Source organism: Mirounga angustirostris, unplaced genomic scaffold, assembly GCF_029215605.1.
Source record: "Mirounga angustirostris isolate CCGP_5_RB_7025 unplaced genomic scaffold, mMirAng1.0.hap1 SCAF_4, whole genome shotgun sequence".
Taxonomy (NCBI): Eukaryota; Metazoa; Chordata; class Mammalia; order Carnivora; family Phocidae; genus Mirounga; species Mirounga angustirostris.
In genome coordinates this window covers 21,751,656-21,773,942 of record NW_026991712.1, presented here as the reverse complement: position 1 = coordinate 21,773,942, position 22,287 = coordinate 21,751,656, and the positions used below count along the sequence as shown (strand labels likewise).

General features: G+C 37.0%; 1 protein-coding gene across 1 annotated transcript; it reads left to right on the top strand.

Moving 5' to 3' along the window:
• Positions 1-576: 576 nt before the first annotated feature.
• Positions 577-21,858, top strand: MED30 (mediator complex subunit 30). The gene is made up of 4 exons (XM_045896007.2): positions 577-910; positions 8,521-8,679; positions 10,615-10,719; positions 21,479-21,858. Exons 1-4 carry the CDS (start codon positions 734-736, stop codon positions 21,572-21,574), a joined length of 537 nt encoding a protein of 178 aa, XP_045751963.1. The 5' UTR covers positions 577-733; the 3' UTR covers positions 21,575-21,858.
• Positions 21,859-22,287: the final 429 nt, after the last annotated feature.

Here is a 22,287-nt window from a genome sequence, read left to right as displayed (position 1 = left end):
AGTAATAAGTCAAAGTCAGAAAGGTAGGTGGTGTGTGGGGGTGTGTGCGTTACGTTAATTCTACCCTTAGGGTAATCGGGAAAGCTATTCGAATAAACCGGCATTTAAGCCGGGACCAAGAGCAAATGAGGAGTCCGGATCCGGTCACAGTGAAGCAGGCAAGATCAGGAATTTCGTTTTCTAAATTCAAATCGCAGCTTTACCAACTGCAAGCTGTATGCGACTAAACAAATCAAACTAGCCCGAGTCTGCTTCCTGGCTGTTAAAGGAAAATAATACCGCAAACCTCACAGGCTTGTGACGAGGTCATGTTCAGCAAACCAACACAAAGTAAGAGCTCTTCTCAGGAACTCTGAGGACAGGCTGAGACTCTAGGCAAGAACTCCGGGAAAGCCCAACCGCCTCACAGCACGAGCACAGCCCACTGGCTGAAGTGCAGGCGGTGATTGGCTACTCAACTCCTCCGCCCCGCCCCACCCGGGCGTCCGGTCCAGTCGTGGCCGACTTTGTGCCGGCGTAAGTTCCCAGGGGCCACCAAGTGGGCGGACGGTCCCCGTGACGTTAAGATGACGCGTTACGTCACGGCGGGCGGAAGTCCCGGCCGCTGTTTTGAAATCAGGCCGCCGGAGCCCTCGAAGCTCCTTCCACCGCGGAGGCGGGCAGTAGCCCAGCGCCGGGTAGACCCCCTGACGCTTCCTCCCAAGCCCCGCGGGCCTGAGGCCGCAGCCTCGCCATGTCCACCCCTCCGTTGGCGGCGTCGGGGATGGCGGCGGGGCCCTTCGGCGGGCCCCAGGCTCAGCAGGCCGCCCGGGAGGTCAACACGGCATCGCTCTGCCGAATCGGGCAGGAGACGGTGCAGGACATCGTGTACCGCACCATGGAGATCTTCCAGCTCCTAAGGAACATGCAGGTGGGAAGGAAGGCGCGCGCGCGCCTGGCTGTGCGTGGAGAGAGCGGGATGCTTCTTGGAAGAAACGGGCGCTGGCTTAGTCGTTACGTGGGGCCCCTGGGCGTCAGCGGGGCTGTCCTGGGCAAACCTGAATTATAGCATCGCTCCATTTGCATTCATAAGTATTCCCCAGTGATGCGCCTGTCCCCAAGAGTCTGTGATGTAAAGGTGATGTCTTCCAGAGAGGAATTCTGAAAGACTGAAGGCTCATTTTCTGCATTCGCCCGGATTCTCTTAATTCCTAGGCAAACTCTTGTGTACCTTTCAGGGTAAACGTGGATCTCTCACTATTTAACCTCATTAGACTGTCTTAGCTTTCATCTCCTTTTCAAGTAAAATACTTTCTGAGGGTCTGAGGAGCTGAAGAATTCAGATTCTGCCAGCCAGTTTTGTTAAACATTTTTGGCATAATTGACATACAATTAAATACATTTATATAAAGTTTTGACATATGTATATACTTAGGAAACCACCAGCCACCACCACCCTAGGAAGTTTCCTCAATGCCCCTTTGAACTCTTTACTTCTGGCGCTTCCGTCCGCAGACAACTTCTGATTTGCTTTCTGGCACCATAAATTCGTTTGTATTTTCTAGAGTTTCATATAAATAAAGTTATACACTATGTAGTTTTTTGTTTTGTTTTTTGGGTCTGGCTCCTTTGACTCAGGATGTATCAATAGTTCATTCCTTTTGATTGCTTAATAGTGTTCCATTGTGTGACTGTATCACAATTTGTGTAACTGTTCATCTGTTGATGGGCATTTGGGCTGTTTCCACTTTGGAGCCATTATAAATAATGCTATGAATGTTTACCTAACAAATGTTTGTGTGAACACGTTTCATTTCTCTAGAACGGATAGATGGGTAGGAGTGGAACTGCAACTGCTGGGTCATATGGCAAATAACTCTAATGTTTTGAGAAACTTTTCCAAAGTGGCCACATCATTCTGCATTCCCACCAGCAGGGTTTGAGGGTTCCAGTTACTCCTCATCTTGACAGCACTTGTTAGTGTATGTCTTTTTGCTTTACAGATTCACTCTCCCAGTCTGTGGCTTTTCATTCTCTTCACATGGCCTTTTGAAGAACAGACATTTTAAATTTTGATGGAATCGAACTTATCAATTTGTTCTTTTACAGATTTTGCTTTTGGCGTCATACCTAAAAAAATCTTTGCCTCACCCAAAGTGACAAACATTTTCTCCTATTTGTTTTCTTTTGGAAGTTTTATAGTGTTAGGTCTATGATGCACACTGACTTTGTTTTCTTATATATAATGATAAATACGGATTCAAGTGCATTTTTTTGCATTTGGATATCCAATTATTCCAGCACCATTTTGCTTATCTTACTACTGTGTCATGTGGATATCATTCTTGTTTTATGAGGGTTCTGCCAGAGAGGTGAAGTGACTTGTCCAAAGCTAGTTGGTGACGGTAAATTTGAAACCAGGTCTTCAGACTCTTACAACTCTGATTTCAGTGGGTGCGCTGTAAAAGTAATTTGAGTGCATAGAAATCTTAACCGTGTCAATACGCCAGTGTGAAACACAATACACAAAAGGAATCCAAAAGAAGATATGAAATCTTTAGCAATCATTTTTAAAAATTAATAGATTAATATCTAAAAATGACTGAAGTAGGATTAAATTGTTTTTCAGAATTTGGTAAATATTTATTTTTACCCTGCTATATGCAAAGTACTGAATTAGGACTAGATCTTACAGCTATCATTTATCAAGTACTTTCCTTGGTCAGGCACACTGTTTTACGAACGTTTCTAAGAAGTCTTTTTACCCTTATTTTACAGTTAAGGAAACAGGCTTAAAGAGAGAACTGAAGAGGAACAAATAAGAGAGGGACACAAACCATATGAGACTCTTGACTCCGGGAAACAAACTGAGGGTTGCTGAAAGGAGGGATGGGGTAACTCAGTTGATGGCCATTAAGGAAGCCATGTGATGTGATGAGCACTGGGTGTTATATGCAACTAATGAACCATTGAACATTATATCAAAAACTAATGATGGTACTATACGTTGGCTAACTGAATTTAAATAAAAAAGAGAATTTACCAACACACCTAACTAGTAGTACTTCCTACTAATCTATAATGCTAACTTGCTGTCCAACACTTTGTATGATTAAGAGAGATATAATACACACCCGTGACCTACACTAAGAGAACCAAACTCTTTCCAAAAAGTATTATCAATAACTAGATTACATGTGGTCATATATTCAAAACCAATTTGTAAGGGACTATGATAGTTATTTCTTTGGGCCTCTTACGTTGTGAATTCTGTGGTTTAACTAATGTAAGACCCTTTGACGTGTGTCATAATTGGCTGAAAAAGAACAACAATGTGATCCACTGGAAGAAGTGGCACAAAACAGACTACATGTAACCTTGTTATTTCTTAATACATTTTTAAGGTATTAAAAAAAATTTAATTATCTTCTATATTATTAATCCAGAAGGATGAAGTGCCATAAATACAAACCACTGAGATTATTTCTAAGTATTTGTTTTAGAGAAATGGTTCTTTATTTGTTAGTTCTCCATTAGCCTCTTGAGAATTTGATGAAAAGTACAGATTCTCTTTTTTTTATGTTATGTTAATCACCATACATTACATCATTAGTTTTTAATGAAGTGTTCCATGATTCATTGTTTGCATATAACACCCAGTGCTCCATGCAGAACGTGCCCTCTTTAATACCCATCACCAGGCTAACCCATCCCCCCAACAGATTCTCTTCTGAGAAGAAGGCACATGTGAATATCCTGAGTAAAATTTGAGGGGTAATTTTATTCAAGGATTGCTAGGTCCCAGGTTAAGGTTCCCTGAATAAGAAAATACTGCTTTGGTTTTGTTATCCTTTAAATCTTAAAAAAAAAAATTAATATAAAATCAGATTTCAGAAATTAAAAGAGGACATTAAAGTGAACAGTATCCCTCCCATCCCTGTCTGCTGGCTGTCTAACCTCTTTCCACAGGCAATGAATGTTAATGCTTATTACTATTCTTGTGTATCCCTCCAGATATTCTATGCATATTTAAGCAAATGTACGTTTGTTCTTTCATTTTTCCCCTCTTTGCACAAATAATATATATCATACACAACACTTTGCACCTTCTTTTTTATTTGGTATATTTTGGATTATTCATATCTGTCCAGAATATATTTCCTTTTCCTTTTAAGGTGTATATACAGTAATACACTGCATGGAAATACTGTAATTTATTCAACCAGTTCTCTAGGCATTTGGGTTGATTTTAATCTCTCACTATTATGCTGCAGTGAATAACCTCCTACATAAATGTGCAACTATACCTATAGGATAAATTCTTAGAAACGGCTTTGTGCTTCTGTAATTAGATAAATTCTGATGAATTGCCCTCCATGGGTGTTGTACCACCTTCTGCTACCATGTCCTAACCAAGACCAACAACCAGGCTCTGACTAATAGCAAGTTATATTTTGGGACCTTGGATCATGTGATAGATGAAAATCTACTTTACATTCTTCTAGTTTGAATGAGTTTGAGCATCTCTTCATATATTTATGAATCATTTCTATTTCCCTTTCTGCTAGCTGCTTGTTATAACCCTCTCCCTCAATTTATAAGATTTGGCTATTTCCATATTGGAAAAACTTGGTCTATGTGATAGAACTTGCAAATATTTCTTTTCCCTGGTCTGTTGTTTGCCCTGCTTATGGAAGTTCTGCCATACATATGTACTTTTTAAGGCAGCTGAATTTATCAGTCTCTTAGGACTTTCAGGTTCTCTGTTTAGTAAGGAAGGACTTTTCCCATCCCCAAATCAGGAAGATTTCTGGGTTTTGTTTCAATTTTTACATCTAAAACTTTGACCCATATGGAATTTATCCTTCTATAAAGTGTGAGGTATGGCCCCAGCCCTACTTTTTCTAAAAGGGTGAATAATTTGTTTTCTTTCCTCCATTGATTTCAGATGCTACTTTATACAAACGAATCTATTTCTGGATGCTCTATTCCATTTGGCTGCCTGTCTTTTATGTAGTAATCCCAAACATTCTTATATTTATTGTGACTCTATAATGTGTTCACACTTATTTCCAAAATTGCCCTGGATGTCCTTATTTATTTTCCACCTGTACTTTAGCATCAGCTTGATTAGTTCTGAGAAAAACCTGTTAAGGTTTTATTAGGTTGATTTAACCTGGAGAGATTTTACATCAGTGTGATGTTGAGTCTTACCAACCAAGAATACAAGTATCTTTTTTTGTGTCCCTGTGAAGTATTTTAAGTTTTCATCTATATCTTGAAATTTTTGAAGTCTACTGGATATTTTATCTTTACTGCTGCTATTGTAAATGGTGTCTCTTTCCTTTCTCATTTTCGTTTGTTTCCGTATATGAAAGCAAAGCTATTTTCTCTATATTAATTTTGTACCCACTCTTTCTTGACTACCTTTGTTGATAATAGCACTCTATCATATCATTTTATATCATATCAATAGTGATGATTATACTACTTCCTTTTTAATGTTTCAGCTTTTTCTTTTTTTTTTCCAATTGCCTTGGCCAGTGCCTCCAGAACAGTGTTCACTAGTAGTATTAGTGATCTTAGTAGACTTCTTGTTCTGTTCCTGACTTCAGTGAGGATGCTTTTAATGTTTGCACATTAATCATGGTGCCGACTTTTTAACTGAGATAAATGTATTTTATAGTGCTGGGGAATTTTTACTCAGTGTTTTATATTTGTTTTAAGACTGGATATTGAATTTAGCCTTTTGGTGTCAAGGGGTGTGATCATATATTTACAGATATTTATTAGTATTCAAGAGTGAGATGGTTATTGATGAGCTTTTCAGCTAAACATGTATACTACTGGTTGATATCAGGAGATCTTAAGCACTATTACAACTTATATTCTGTGGTAGAGGGACCTTGTCTCCCTCCTGTTAACTACTGTGCTGTAGCTTCTCGATCAGTGCCTCACACATGAAAAGTGTGCAAGAATTTTTCTAAGTAATTAAATCTTCCCTTCTTTGAAAATCTGATGTTGAGGTGCCTGGGTGGCTCAGTCGTTAAGCGTCTGCCTTTGGCTCAGGTCATGATCCCAGGGTCCTGGGATTGAGCCCCACATCAAGCCCCACATTGGGCTCCCTGCTTGGCGGGAAGCCTGCTTCTCCCTCTCCCACTCCCCCTGCTTGTGTTTCCTCTCTCACTGTGTCTCTCTCTGTCAAATAAATAAGTAAAATCTTAAAAAAAAAAAAGAAAATCTGATGCTATCTATGAAAGGGTGAACTTGAGGAGGGTGATTCTTTGCATTTCAAAAGGATTTTGTTTTTCTTTATGCAAGGATTTACTTCTTTTACATAACACACTTCTTAGTTTTAAGTACAGATTTATGGATAAAATAATTCACTGAAGTAAAATAATTCAGACTGTACTTTAAAACCTTCCATGAGTGTTCACTATACTAAATACAGGGATTATAAATGTGAATAACTTACAGTCTTCACAAAGTAGGAAATATAGGCCAAGTATTAAACCTAGTAAATAAAGGTACAATGCTTCTGTACGCAAGATGTAATCATTATACTGCTTATTGTCACCCAAACAGGAAAGCAGGATCCTTTAAAACTTTTCTCTGATGGGTGAAAGTTCATAAATTGAAGGTTCATGAGAAATACTACATTGTATTTAGTTCTTCACCTTTGGGGGGATGAACTTTCAATGCCTTTTCCCTTTAAAAGTTTTGACTGAGGGCGCCTGGGTGGCTCAGTTGGTTGGGCGACTGCCTTCGGCTCAGGTCATGATCCTGGAGTCCCGGGATCGAGTCCCGCATCGGGCTCCCTGCTCAGCGGGGAGCCTGCTTCTCCCTCTGACCCTCCCCCCTCTCATGTGCTCTCTCTCTCTCATTCTCTCTGTCTCAAATAAATAAATAAAATCTTTAAAAAAAAAAAAAAAGTTTTGACTGATTCAGCCTTTGATGTTTTATCACGTTTCTTGGAGTTATTGTCCTCAGAGTGTTTTAATGCTTGAGAATTTCTGAAAATCCTAATAAATACTCATTTATCTTTAACTTGTAAACCATAACACTGCAGGGAATTTGGAAATGATAGAAAAGAAGAAAATAATTATTCAAGTAGATCTCCCTGTTACATCTTCTATCAACTATGTTTAGGCCTTTCCAGTCTTTTTTTCATGTTTACTGTTTTATCTACTTGTAATGATAGTGTTTCCTGTTTTCTTTTTTTTCCAAATACTGTACCATGCACCCTTTTTTGCATTCCTACCCCATCTGTTAAGAGTAAACTGAGGTTTAGAAAAACAGGCTGATCTTCTAGCTATTGGATAGTTGTGTCTTGGTTTTTAAGGCACTTTAATCCCCAAGATAAGTGTATGAGTATACACTTATAATCAAAGCATCTCATGTACTAGAAAACATGGTCTAAATATTATTAATTCTAACGGTAGGATGATTTCACAGATCAAATTGTGGGAATAAAATATTGCACAGAATATTTTGATGTACAGAGATGTACAGAGAAAGGAATATTTTGTTCATGAGGTTCAGCAGTGCACAAAAGGTATATTAAGTTCTAAATAATAGTCAATTTCCACGTGTCTGTGATTTTACCATTTCAGTACATACTTTTGGCTTTTTTTTTTTAATAAAACTCCCGAATTAAAAATATATAAGCATCCAAGACAGAACTGTGATCATAAGCAGTTACTTATAATAATTTATTAATGGTGCTCAAGTGCAGATTGATTTGCACCTCTCTCTCCTGCTGTTGATTTTTTTTTTTTTTAAAGATTTTATTTATTTATTTGACAGAGAGAGACACAGCGAGAGAGGGAACACAAGCAGGGGGAGTGGGAGAGGGAGAAGCAGGCTTCCTGCCTAACAGGGAGCCTGATGCGGGGCTCGATCCCAGGATCCTGGGATCATGACCTGAGCCCGAAGGCAGATGCTTAACGACTGAGCCACCCAGGCGCCCCTGTTGATTTCTTTTTATAGTAAAACTTTTGGTGACAGCTTTGTGTTTCATTGCATGCCTTGAGCTTCGTAATTACCTTATAGTTAAGGTATTTTGAGGTTTTTTTTTTTTTACAGCAGTATACTGTTCCTTTCTTCTGCTGAAAAGTCCTGATCTTCACTTTTTACTTTTCTTGTGCTGCTGCTTTTTCTTTAAATTTATTTTGTTTTTGATTTCCCAGTTGAGTTCAGCAGCTTGCTGTCTTTATGTAATAGTAATATTAAAATCGTGGCATTATTTTTAAAGTTATAATCTACTTCAAAAATTAGAGGGAAACGTCTTTCAACTGGTCAGAGAGGCCTATCATGAAGTTTTTTCCGGGGCTGTCTTACAGCACTGAAACAAGTACACCAAGGAGCTAACAAATGAGCGAGTATAACTCTTAAATTCTTAAAATTACCCTTGATTAAGTGTGAAGAACAGTTTGCTTTTATGCAGTGCTTAAAAAGTGTTTCTGTTTTGCTAGCTTTACTTTTAGAAAATCTTGATTGTCATTACTTCATATTTTTCTTGTTTTTGTTTTGCCTGATAAGCTGCCAAATGGTGTCACTTACCATACTGGAACGTATCAAGACCGACTAGCAAAGCTACAAGACCATCTTCGCCAACTTTCTATTCTCTTCAGGAAGCTGAGATTGGTCTATGACAAATGCAACGAAAACTGTGGAGGGATGGATCCCATTCCAGTGGAGGCAAGTTGTAGTGGTAGAGGGAGGATGAATGTAAGATGCCAGACATTTGTAATCTTTTCCTTTTTCTCCTTTCCTTTTCAGATTTCAAACTGTACTGGTTTTACTTTTGACTAGAGAAGGTGAAACTGATATATATGCATAGAATTAGTACTATCTTTTCATGTTAATAATTTGTAGATTTGAACATCCAAGCCTGTAGTGAATTTTTGTTGTTGGGAGGAAAGAGTGGTCTGTGGCAATTTTTATTCTTGCTGCCAGGGTCTATTTAATTAAATCAGTGCATGATTTTTTTAAATAGGAGTTTTAATAGTATTGTCAAATACTCTTACAGTGGTCTTCAGGGCAGTTCTCTATAGATGAAATATTATGTTTTCATCATTATTAATTTAAATTAGCTTAGTGGAATCACTTCTTTTTGAAAATATATTTCTTAAACTTAATCTTGGGTCACAGATATATTTTAGTTCACTAGGTATATGATATTTTTATAGGTGGCCCTTTCCTGTTGACAAGTTCTATCTCTGCCAACAAAAGTAGCTGGGAAGGTTTGGATGTTCTCTCACTACATATGGAGAACAATTTCATGTGACAGGTGCCTCCTTTCTGAGTGATCAGCATGTAAGGGATGAACAGAGAAAAGAGTAAACTGCAAAATGGCCTGAAAAGAAGTGGTCAGAGATACAGGAGAAAGATCAAAAATGTGGGCGACATTGTCAGATGCTGGAGAGAATTCAAAGGAAATAAGGAATGAAAATTGTCCAGTAGATTTTGCTAGAGGAAAATTGTTGGTATATGTAAGGAGAACTTTGTTGAAAAGTTTGTTAGCAACAAGAAGTCAGATTGCAGTGGGTTGAAGATTAAACAGGAAATAAGGAACTGGAGCTAACAAGTGGATATCTATCTTTCAAAAAGCTTAGATAAAAAGAGGAAAACAGTAGATAGAAGGAGGGTTGGTGTCAAGGGTTTTGGGGAAAGGAAAGGAAAAAAAGGGGGGGAAAACCTTTAAATGAGAGAGTAGACATGTTTAGATTGTAAAGGAAGAAAACAGTAGGGACAGCTTGGGAGCAGGGAGATAAATAATGGAAGACGAGGATAAATCAGAGAACAGGAATAGAAATTAATCATCTTCAGGAGGGAGGACAGCTCTGCATTAGGAGAGAGGAAAGGAAGAAAGGGTGGTTGTTATGTGGATGAGTTTTTATTTGTCCCAGGAATTTGAAGAAGTTTGGCCAGATGACTCCTGGTTGTACCATTTGTTTACCTCTGGCCTGTTCCTGCATTGTTGATATAAGATGGTAGAGACCAAATGATTCCTAAAATCTGTCACATTTATGAGGGGCCTCGAATAAACCTTATCACAAACCATACGTATTTCATTATAATTCTGCTAGATGTTTCATTGCTATATAATTTTTTTTCTCCTACAAAAACTTTCTCCCAACTAAACAAGTTAAAACCTCTAGAAATTTGCATAAACACTGAGGTTCTAGATAGCAACGTAAATGAATGACATTTATATAATGCACATCTGTGAAGTTCTTTTCTTTCTAGTATAGATGAAAGAAAGCCTATTCTATCTCAATGGACTATAAATTTTTTAGGGGCAAGTATCACATCTTGTCATTTTTGCAGTATCTCACCCAGTGTCTGAAAGTTAAATATTTGCTGACTAAATGGATAGGCTATTATTTAACTGCATGTAATGACTAATGTTATAAGGCCTATTTTGCAAAAGAAACCTGAAAATAATGTATAGGAGGCACTGAAATGATAAACTTCTAATGCTGTTATTTTAGGCCATCACCTGAATTAAAATTTATTTGTATAATACTAAAAGAAAAGCATAAAAATTAACCTTAATCAGAGAGACTTTCTATACCAGTGTAATCGGAAACTTTGCATCATGTTTTTGACTTTGAACTCTGTCACTCCCAGCAACTAATTCCATATGTGGAAGAAGATGGCTCAAAGAATGACGATCGGGCTGGCCCACCTCGTTTTGCTAGTGAAGAGAGGCGAGAAATTGCTGAAGTAAATAAAGTGAGTTATTAGCCTGTGTATTTTATATTTCAGAATTATGGATAAAAATTACAAGGGAGTCTATGTAACTCAAAGACATAGTTTAAATTATAGAATTACACAAAGTTGTTTCTGTGGCAAATTTAACCTAGTTAGAGTATAACCAAACACTAAAAAGGTAAGTAGAAATGTCACTTGAATAGTCAAAAGAGAGATCGCAGAATTCATGCCATAAAACTCTTAGAAAAGCTTCATAGGCACTCAGTCACAACTCATTTACTTTTTTATTTTCTAGGCAAAATTCTGGTTTTTGAGCTTATAGCATATTTGGAGGAGTAAATGATAAAAATTTACAAATAGAAAATGTGAATATCTCAACACCTGAATAAGAAATTAAGAGTTATCCTTTAAAAAACAAAAAAAGGTGCCTGGATGGCTCAGATAGTTAAGCATCTGCCTTCGGCTCAGGTCATGATCCCAGGGTCCTGGGATCGAGTTCCGCATCGGGCTCCCTGCTCAGTGGAGAGCCTGCTTCTCCCTCTGCCTCTCTCTCTCTCTGTCTCTTATGAATAAATAAATAAAATCTTTAAAAAAAAAAGAAATTAAGAGTTATCAAAGCATTAGATAACACCACCCTCCATCTTGCAAAAATTCCTAACTTGAATGTATTTATTACTGAATACTTTTAGAAGTTTAGAAGATAATGTTCAGATAGTTCTTGTGAAACAAAAAGATACAGGGAAAGTTGTCAGTTCATTCTGTGGTGGAAATATGGCCCACACTTACCAAAACGTAACAAATAGCACAATAAATAAAACTACCAATCTCACTAATTCACTTACAAATACACACCCCTCCACCACCTGTTCTGATCCTGAAATTCTTAATTCTAGTTAATAGAATGCATCAGGGGTATTAACAATTAATCCATCACAGCTGAAAAGGGGTTCTGAAGGTAGATGAGGATAATTTAGTTTACATGTATAATACGTAACATCAGTAGATTAAATTGGAAAAAAAAATTTTTTTCTCAGATCTAAAAGACATTTGATAGAATTCAAATGTTACTAATTCAAAGAACACTTAAAACTATTAGTCTTTTAAAAAAAAAAAAAAAAAAAACTTATTTCAGGGGCGCCTGGGTGGCTCAGTTGGTTAAGCGACTGCCTTCGGCTCAGGTCATGATCCTGGAGTCCCAGGATCGAGTCCCACATCGGGCTCCCTGCTCGGCAGGGAGTCTGCTTCTCCCTCTGACCCTCCTCCCTCTCATGCTCTCTGTCTCTCATTCTCTCTCTCTCAAATAAATAAAAATAAAATCTAAAAAAAAAAAAAAAAAAACTTATTTCAGATAAATAGCCAGCATTTTTATACAGGTGAAATATAGAACTAGTTCTGTTAAAAACAGGCCTAAAATAAGATGCCTTACACCACTGTGTTTATTATTATCTTAGAAGTTACAGTCAGAACAGAAAGAAAGGAAACAAACAAACTTTGGGAAACAGGGGTTATAATATTATACACAAGCTTGTTAAGCTTAACATAATATTATAACTCAAGCTTGTTAAGCTCAAAGAAAGTTGACTAACAACTAGAGTCATTTAGAGTTTGATAAAAGGGCTTAATATGAATGATACCGTTTTCTTATAATGCTATAAACCAACTAGATTATAAGATCCTATTCACAATTGCAACAGGTATTAAGTAGTTAGGAATTATCAATGATATATGTGACTAAACTTACACATAAAAGAAGTTTTGAATAATTAAAAGAACACATGAAGTTCTTGTGTGGGCAATAAATATTCTAAAAATGCCAGTCTTGAGTATGAATTCTCTTGAAAGTACACAAAATAAGATTTTAGTGCAATACCAATGAAAAAACAAGTCCAAATTGGAATTTGTGTGTGTGAACATACTAAAACATCAAAGAAAATTCTCGTAAGAGTAATAAAACAACTCTTTGCTTCAAAAATTAAAACATGATATGGACAATATTATAAAAAACAGTAACTGTGTAATAATGGTACAAGAACAGAGAGATTAGTAAAATAATAGCCAGAAAAATATTCTTCCTATTGTATATGAAAATTTATTATGTCAGAAGAGGGATTGTGTGGGAAATTTGTCTTTAAAAATAGAAACTTTGGGGGGAGATTATCTAGCTTTTACCTTATGCCCTATGTCAAAATTAATTTCAGAGACCTGAAAAGCAAAATATTGGAAAATTAAGAGAAAAATGTATATCAAAACACAGGAGAAAGGAAAAAGCTGGATTTTATAAAATTTTCATTTTTTTCATTAAAAGGAGAGATACGAATTAAGAATATTTCCAGCAAATTTGACAGTAATGAATGAGCATAAAGAACTTAGAGTAAGAAATTTGTAGGGAGTGAGGAGAGGATTGGGGAACTTCTAATTTATATATCTTGAAGAATAAATGGCATTTGGTAGTCTGGAGATACGAGGCATTCATTTTTAAGAAGTGTTACAGGTTTCTGTTGATTATTTCAAATTTTATCATAATTATCAAATAATAAATTAATGAATAGATTATAGATTAATTCACAGTAGATGTGCTCTGTTACTTTTCTCTGTAATAAGGGTGTTTTTTATAAGATAGTGAAATATGTATATAAATAAAACAGTGTTATAATGGTAACTTTGATTTAAGAGCATGTGACATCGAGTTTGTTCTCTACCATAGAAGATTTTATGGTATTTTAGAAAAAAAAAAAAGTCTGTGTAAATTAAGAAAGATATAATTTTTCTAAATATATGTTTCATTTCACCTTTTATTTCTCTGGGTTGTTCTTCCTTTTTTTTCCAATTTGATGGCTTAGAAATAACTCACTCTTGATTTTCTTTAAAAGACCTTTCATATAATCAGAATACAATAATACTTTGACAGTGTATAATCAAAAAAATCCTATTAGCTATTGATTTAGAATTTTGTGAAGGATATAATTGGGTATAAGGGAAGGGTATAATTGATACAAAGGATAAGATGTATAAAAAAATTTCTTTCCCCCCTTGAGAATTTAGCTTTTATCCAGTCTCTCTCTCCTGGACCCACCTACATACTTTCCTTCCCCCAGTCTTTTCAATGCAGTTATATCATAATTGGGGTTCAATAAATATTCTGTGTTTTTATTATTAAGGCACATAAATATTGTTTATTGCTTAGCCACATAGTAAACTAGGGTCACATTTCCTTGAACAATTTTTTGTCCTCCTGGAGTTAATAATTCTGTAATTTTTTAAAATTTTTCATTCTTTATGTATCTGGGGCAGCATCTCAGCACTGTTTTCTAACTTTTCCACAGAGTCAAAATTACCAGGCAATTTAATGGTTCTTTTTTTCTCCCTAGAGTCTTCCATTTTCTCTATGGGTCTGGATTAAATGCTCTCTAGGCCTGCTGTTCAGCACTGTCCTGGGGCTTCCTTCACCTCTTCCGTTGGCTTCACTGTTTCCTCAGCCTCATATCTTCCTCTTTCTTGGTTTACTGCCTTGTTGGTAAGGTACATACATCAGTGGCTTCTTCAGAAGGAATGTAGGGACTTAAGTTTTAGTCCTCCCATAGCTGTCCACTTGATAGTTTGGCTGGCTATAAAATTCTATGTTGTAAATTGATTTCCGTCAGAAATTTGAAGGTATTCTTCCATAATCTTCTCAAATAGGTTTGGCAAACTTTAAAGGACCAGATAATAAATATTTTAGACTTCATGGGACATATATGATCTTTGCTGTAATGTAAAAACCATCCTTAGCTCACAGGCCTTACAAAAACAGGTCATGTGCCATAGATTGCAACCCCTATCTATTTCATTTTGTTGTCTTTCCAAATGGAGGCTCTGAAAGATCTGGTGAACTCTGATGCTTAATCATGAGGCATTTATATTTAAGAATGAGACACTAGAAAGCTAATACTAGGCTTTGTGAGTAGACTTAATCATGTTGAGTTTGAGAAGCAAGTTGGCTTTTTGTGGGGGGAGACCCCCAACTATCATTTTCTGAGGGTTTGTTTTTTTTTTTCTTTAAGGCTGTTTAGTTTCTTCAGAAAAGAATCTTCCAGTGCCCTACACAGAGAGATGTGCTCTTGTCTTCTTGCCTTCTGCTGTGCTGGTGACACTGAATCCACAGCCGTTGTAGTTCAGTTTCATGGGAAACAAACCTCCTAATCCTTAGAGGTGGGGTGGGGCACAGGGAGAGAGTACTCAGTCAGTCACCTACTCATGAGGCGTGGGAGTGAGCACCTGGCACTCTTGCTAGTCCCTGGAGCTCTTTCAGCTGTTCCTCCAGTTCTTATCCCCAGGCCTCACCTGGTGCTGTTGCCATGGCACCGCCTCATCTCCATGGAGGGGCAGCCCTGTTCTCAGTGGTGCTGTCCCTGAGTCCACCTGGGCTGTAGTTTCCTCCCAAGTCATTTACCACTCCCCTTCTACTTTTCCTCTCAAACTACCACTGCGCATCTGCTACCGTCTCCTTTCTGATCATTTTTCTCCACATAGGATTATAGGTTTTTCCATTCCTCTCCTGCCGTCTTATTAGGGTTTTGAGAAAAAGAAGAGAGATAAACACACGTATTTAGTCCACAGTATTTACCTGCAACAAATTGATTTCAATACACAGAACAGATATACAGTATTTCTGAAGATTTGTCTACTTATGGAATAAAAGCCCATATTCAAATTTTGTGTTCCCATTTATACTTCAGGCATTTAAGAACTCTTTGATTAAATCATTTGAATCTGCTGATTTTGCTGTTATAGGTGCTTCTAACTTTGGGATAAAACTTGTTTTAGTTAACATACTGAATTGAAGGTTATTACAAAGAAAAAAGAATCTATTTAGATGTTTTAATTGAACAGATTTAAAGCTTAGCCCTGTATATCTATAGGAATTCTTTTTTTTTTTTTTTAAAGATTTTATTATTTATTTATTTGAGAGAGAGAATGAGACAGAGAGAGAGAGGATCAGAGGGAGAAGCAGACTCCCCGCCGAGCAGGGAGCCCGATGCGGGACTCGATCCCGGGACTCCAGGATCATGACCTGAGCCGAAGGCAGTCGCTTAACCAACTGAGCCACCCAGGCGCCCCAGGAATTCTTTTTTTAAAGAGAATTTAGGGGGAAAGTATCTTGAGTGGCAGGGGAAGTCCTCATTTGATGGCCTCACAGCTCTCTCCCTTCCTAGGAACTGTTACTATATTTTGAAACAGGACTAGAACATTAGGTAGTAAACAGGAGGTTTAAAAAAAAAAAAGGGAGGAGGGAGGACTAAGATATGGTTAACTCAAACTAAAATCCAAAAAATAAAGAAGACAGGAGAGATTAAATAGCTAAAAACCAAGCAGAGTGGATTTTTTTTAACCTAAAGATGTCTGTGAATTGAATGTAACACATATTTTGACTCTTAATAAAGTTATGTATTAATTAGTGCTACTAACATTATTTATTCTTTTTTTCCAACTTCATCCAACTTTGTACTTCCCTTCTAGAATAGAAGATAACTGGAAATTTTTATAGTACTGAGTAAGGTCATGACCAAGGGATATGTTTTTCTCCCTTGATGGCTCACACACCTGAATGTTTCTGTGAAGAATGTTTTCTTAATAGCTACCTGCAGATGGTAAAATGTTGCCCTAATCTAATTATTTAATCACACAGATACTACTAAAAAAGTTTAAATTCTTTAATTTTCAACTAATAAATATCTGTATTCATAAACTTAAATTTTTATATTCCTTTTGTCTATTCTTATCAATTCTCTTACCTGTTACACACATTTTTTTAAGTTATTAGGTGGTGATAGGAGAGCTTTAAGGTTCACAGCAATCTGAGCTAGTAACAAACATCAAAGTAATTTGATGATAGAGAATATTAAAATGAATAATTTTTAACGGCAGCCATATATTTTTTTTAATACCAACAGGCCATATTTAACTGGAAAACAAAGAACAAGCTTAAAAATGATTGCTAGGGAATTTTTTTCCTTGTTTGTTTTTTCTCTTCTAGGATTTGGAAAGCTTTTGATTTGGCTTTTTGGTTTTTTTACTGAATATTAAAATATTCATATATTTGGGTACCTGCTCTGTGCCAATTATCATTCTAAGTGTGGGAGTTGCTGCGATGAATAGGTCAGATGTGTTGTCTACCACTGTGCACACACATTTCACACAAATGGGTAAGTGTCTTCTCTGAGGACAGAAGACTCTAATGGAAACAAAGCAGCATCCTTCCATGTACCCATTTGTTGTGATATTTACAAAAAAACCTGGAATTTAAATAAAGACTTTTTAAAAAATCAGACCAGGGCGCCTGGGTGGCTCAGTTGGTTAAGCAACTGCCTTCGGCTCAGGTCATGATCCTGGAGTCCCAGGATGGAGTCCTGCATCAGGCTCCCTGCTCAGTGGGGAGTCTGCTTCTCCCCCTAACCCTCCCCCCCATGCTCTCTCTCTCATTCCCTCTCTCAAATAAATAAAATCTTTAAAAAAAAAATCAGACCATATTTTTAATACATTGACATTTGCTTATTTTAAATGATTAAGTTGCTTTATGGACCTATATAACAGGAATAAAATTATATTCTTGGCATTCAATTAAAAATATTCAAAAACTTATTACAATGTATATTTTATTTTTATTCTAAATAAGCTACATAAAATAAGTAGCTTTATGTACCCCTCATTTAACTTTCATTTTCAAAATATCATTATATCTTTGTGTATTTAAAATTGTACAGAACAACATGTTGGTGTGTTTACTACTTAATATACAGTCTGATTTCTTTTTTTTTTTTAAGATTTTATTTATTTATTTGACAGAGAGAGACACAGTGAGATAGGGAACACAAGCAGGGGGAGTGGGAGAGGGAGAAGCAGGCTCCCCGCAGAGCAGGGAGCCCGATGCGGGGCTTGATCCCAGCACCCTGGGACCATGACCTGAGCTGAAGGCAGACGCTTAACAACTGAGCCACCCAGGCGCCCCTACAGTCTGATTTCTAACGACGAATATACCACCAATACCTACCATAGGCCATGAAATTTGGGGGCACAAAATTTTGTAATCCGTATTTGATGTAAATCATGAGTTGATAGGGTGGCCTAGTTCAGTAGTCAGATTTTCGGCTTATTTAAATACTTTTCATTTTCTCTTCATACATTCTGGAATCTATAAGCCCTGATACTCACGTAAAGACAAAAACACTTGTTTGAGACTATATGTATGAAGGACATCAGAATGAGTTCGATTTTGCTTAAACTCTTTTGTTGATGGGAAAACGAAAGAGGTACATGGGTATTTTTTACAGGTTTGATGTGTAATTGAGTCCATGCACTTAGCAATTAAAGCATTTTTGACCAGTGGTCACAGCCTTTATAGGAATATTACATGGCATGACTTAACATAAACATATTTTTTAAGTGTCTGCTCTACTTAACACATTCACCTGTTGATGTAACAAATTAGGCACAGCTGATGGATTTTGATAATAGCAGCTGTCAACCTCTGTTAAAATCAATCAGGGGCAAGACTGTATATATTAAATCCTGTATCATGTCATGAAAATTTATTTACAATTTAACCACTAATAAGCATAACTGTCAGCTTGCTGTTGATGTGTTTTGGCTCTGGGTATCTTTCTTGTATGCTAATTTTTAATTTAAAACTTTGTGGCATCTTTGAGAAAAACTTCCCAAGTGCTTTAAAATACATATTTTTTTAATTACTATTACCTAGAGTTGAACATTACCTTGAAAATACCCTACATTTTTTAGTTTTCTTAACTTTTTTTTTTAAAGATTTTATTTATTTATTTGACAGAGAGTGAGAGATCACAAGTAGGCAGACAGGCAGGCAGAGGGAGAGGGAGAAGCAGGCTCGCCGCTGAGCAGGGAGCCTGATGCACGGGGCTCGATCCCAGGACCCCGGGATCATGACCTGAGCCGAAGGCAGACGCTTAACCAACTGAGCCACCCAGGCGCCCCATAGTTCTCTTAATTTCTTAAGAATGAGACTACTTTTTTTTTTTAAACAAGTATATTAGAATTTGTATTTCCAAATGACTATTCTTTAAAAGTAGTCCTATTGGCTAAATTGCACATTTATGCCAGTGATGCATCCGTTATGGAAGCCATCAGACCTGTTTTGATACTGATTTTAAACTGTATTTTTAACTGACCAAGAATATAATTTTATTGCTTCTAATAATTTATACTGAAAATTTGACCAGTGAGCTCATTTCACTGGACTTGGCCTTTGAGTGGTTTTCAGTTTTTAAAACTTATTAAATTATTCCTCCTCCTTCTTTTCTATGGACAGAGTTTTCACCACCGAAATGATTCAGGAGACTCCACCCCACACATTTGTCCAGTTAACCTTTTTCATTCAAGTTTAAATCATATTTTTTCTTCAAGAATTTTAATGGATCCCTGTTGCCCACTACCAAGCTCAAGTTTATCCCCTTCCACTATGGCTGACCACCAGTTTCTCTAGGCCCTGTGTTTGCTGACCAGTAAGAGGCAGTGTCTCTATCTTTTTGGGTGACACAGCATCTGCCTTACCAGGTTATACAGTCTAGTCATGTGGGCATTATCTTCCTCCTCCTTGATGCAGAATCTCTTCAAGGCAGGGACTGTTCCTCATCTCCCCTCACAATGCCTAACCCAGAGCCTGGTACATAATATACCCTCAGTAAATGTAGAACAGAAAGTGTTACAGGCTCTGAATCCCATTCCAAAGAAAAGTTGTGAAACTTAAAATAAGCATACTCAAAGTATGTCAGAAGGTACTAATTCAAATAAGACTTTCTTTTTTTTTTAATCTCACATTTTAATCTTCCTTTTATTCTTCGTCAGTAGCTCTTTCCCATTCTCCCTGAAAAGTTAGATTTGAGAGGGGAGGTCGCAGGAGCTGCAGTCCCTCACAGCTAGGGGGCAAGTGATGGCTCAGTGTGACGGGCAGCTGACTCTGAACCGTGCTGAAGCCAGTCATTAGTTCATTCAACTAAACGTAACTGGTTTTCAGCACATGTGTTCGCGTAACTGACTGTCCTCTTGGGTCTAGGTGTACAGGGAGTAGAACTGGCAGGGCCTCGTAAGTTATATGATGCCATCTGATGAGAACACTGAGGAGGAACTCATCTAAGATGAAAGAGCAAGTCAGAGGCAGAGTTAGCACTGGGACTGAGGTTCCCAGCCTCCCAGGATACGGCAGAGCACCTTTACCCTTCTAGCCATCTGTGTGCTGCCACCCTAGCCTGCTGGCAGAGGTGTCCATTTCTTGCTCTCTAGGATGCAGAGGACTTCATGGGCTTGGTACTGGCCATCTGGTCATCCGTCAGCTCACCATTATGAGGGTCCATTTGATTAGATTCTGTACACAGTGGCTTCAGTAGCTGCCACATACTTCTGACAACAGAGCCCAGAGGATGGAGACTGAGTCACTAAAATTCCAACAGTATCTTCCTCCCAAAAACAGTGTTAAAGTGAGCTTCATGATACTGTATACTGTACATATGCCCTGTTGTTTTATCTGTATTGTATTAGTTATCTTCACAAATATGAATTAAATTTAATATTCAACATTAAAATCTATATAAGTTGTTTTTCTGTTCCAGTAAGTTTCTTGGTCCTCCCTTTTAGCTACTTCCTATTACTTCTCTAACTCTAGATAAAATAGGAGTAACTTACTTAATCTTAGTTGGCTCTTTAATGAAATCAAAATGAAGATTTTTAGGCCTCTTTATAATAAGCATATATACTACTTTATCTGGAGGTATTTTAATATAGCATCTTTAAAATTATCTGATTAAAGATATTTCCTAATGTAATGTTTCTAAAAGGTTAGTGAATAACATTATTATTATTATAATAACTAGTAAGTACTTTGACCGGAAGTTCTCTATTTTGTTTTACCTAAGCAGACATTTGCCACATAGGATTTGAAGGAAGGATGCTTAAAGAGAAACCCAGATACAGAGACACAGAGCTGTGGGCCATGGGCCTTCAGGGCATCCAGCAGATCTCAGTCATGAACAAGATTATGTCAGAGACTGTGCCACTGGGTCTGCAGTTTTCAGAGTCAGAAGTGGATCCCACTTCATCCTGTGGTCAGTGACTTCTGCCACATTTTTGAAAGCCCAGTTGCTTCAGGCATTGTATTTTCATTAAACTTCATTTCTTATATTGACAGTTTTTTACATTTAGTGTCTACAAGGAACATTTGTTGAATGCTTACTTATATGCCATGCCCAATTTTAACACAGTTATGTCATTCAGATCTTTTAATCCTCTTAGCAACTCTTATGAGGTAGGTTCAGTTATTATCCCCATTTTTCTGACGTGGAAACTGAGGCACAGAGAGGTTAGGTAATTTGGCCAACGTCACATATTTAGCTAGTGAAGGAGGGGAGTATAAACACAGAGAATCTGACTCGAGGTTATGCTCTTGACCATTATGTTACACTGCATCTTGGAAAACCTGTATCTTGGGTTTTGTAACAATTAAATGTTTAGCTTAATTTCTTTGATGGTGGGAGTGGAGGCAGAAAGGGAGGGTCAGGGGCTGGAGCCAGAGGCCTCTGAGGGCTGAATTAGAATTCAGTATGCCTTCAGGGAGTGTTAGTGGCCAGAAAAGGATTGAGACCTTCCACATTGAGGAAATACTTAGCTTAATTTCCATCTGGATCATTAGAGTTCTAACTTAACGACATTTTAATCTTCGTAATAACTTCATGGTCTATAATTCATGAAACATTTTTGATAAATTCTTTTGTTTCTACAGAAACTCAAACAGAAGAATCAACAGCTGAAGCAAATTATGGATCAATTACGAAATCTCATCTGGGATATAAATGCCATGTTGGCAATGAGGAACTAAACTGATACTTAAATTTCCTGCTTTACACGTTATGCCATTTTCCCCCCCTCAAGTGTTTTTTCCCTTTGAAGAAGATTATCTGCTTTTATTCTACTCACTAGAATTAAAGTTCCTATTTTTACATTGCAATTTTATATTAAAGTATTCATTGGCAGTTTTTTTTAAGCTATTGATTCTATGGAAGATTATTGTAATAAACTTTGATAGGGCTTATGTTTTGGTTAATCTTCATGAATTGAATTCTTTAAGCAAAATAAGTTTTGTAAATAAATTTTTCAATTTGATCAATGGTGGTTTTGCTCATTTTATTACCCTTTTAGGAGAGTTAAGGGTTTAAACATTTTTGCAAACGAAAATATCAAGTACAGTCTATCTGTGGTACAAACTAATTAAAATTAAACATGTAAGTCTCCATTTCAGCTCAATTTTTTAAAAAATGTAGAGTCCCAAACAGGTTAAAATGAGAAAATAGTTAACCTGTATATTGCTGTAAATAGATGAAAATTACTTTTACCATGTGTTTCATGTGTTGGGTCTTAACTAGAATGACCTGTCTCTAACAGGACGGAACGAAATAACTTGAGTCTGGCACAAATGGAAATCACAACTATGTGCTTCTGTGCTCCCTGCTTTAGCCCAAGAAGCAACACCCTAGCTGATTCTTCAGATACACCCTAAAGTAATCGTGAGTGCCTTTTGGAAACAGTAAATTT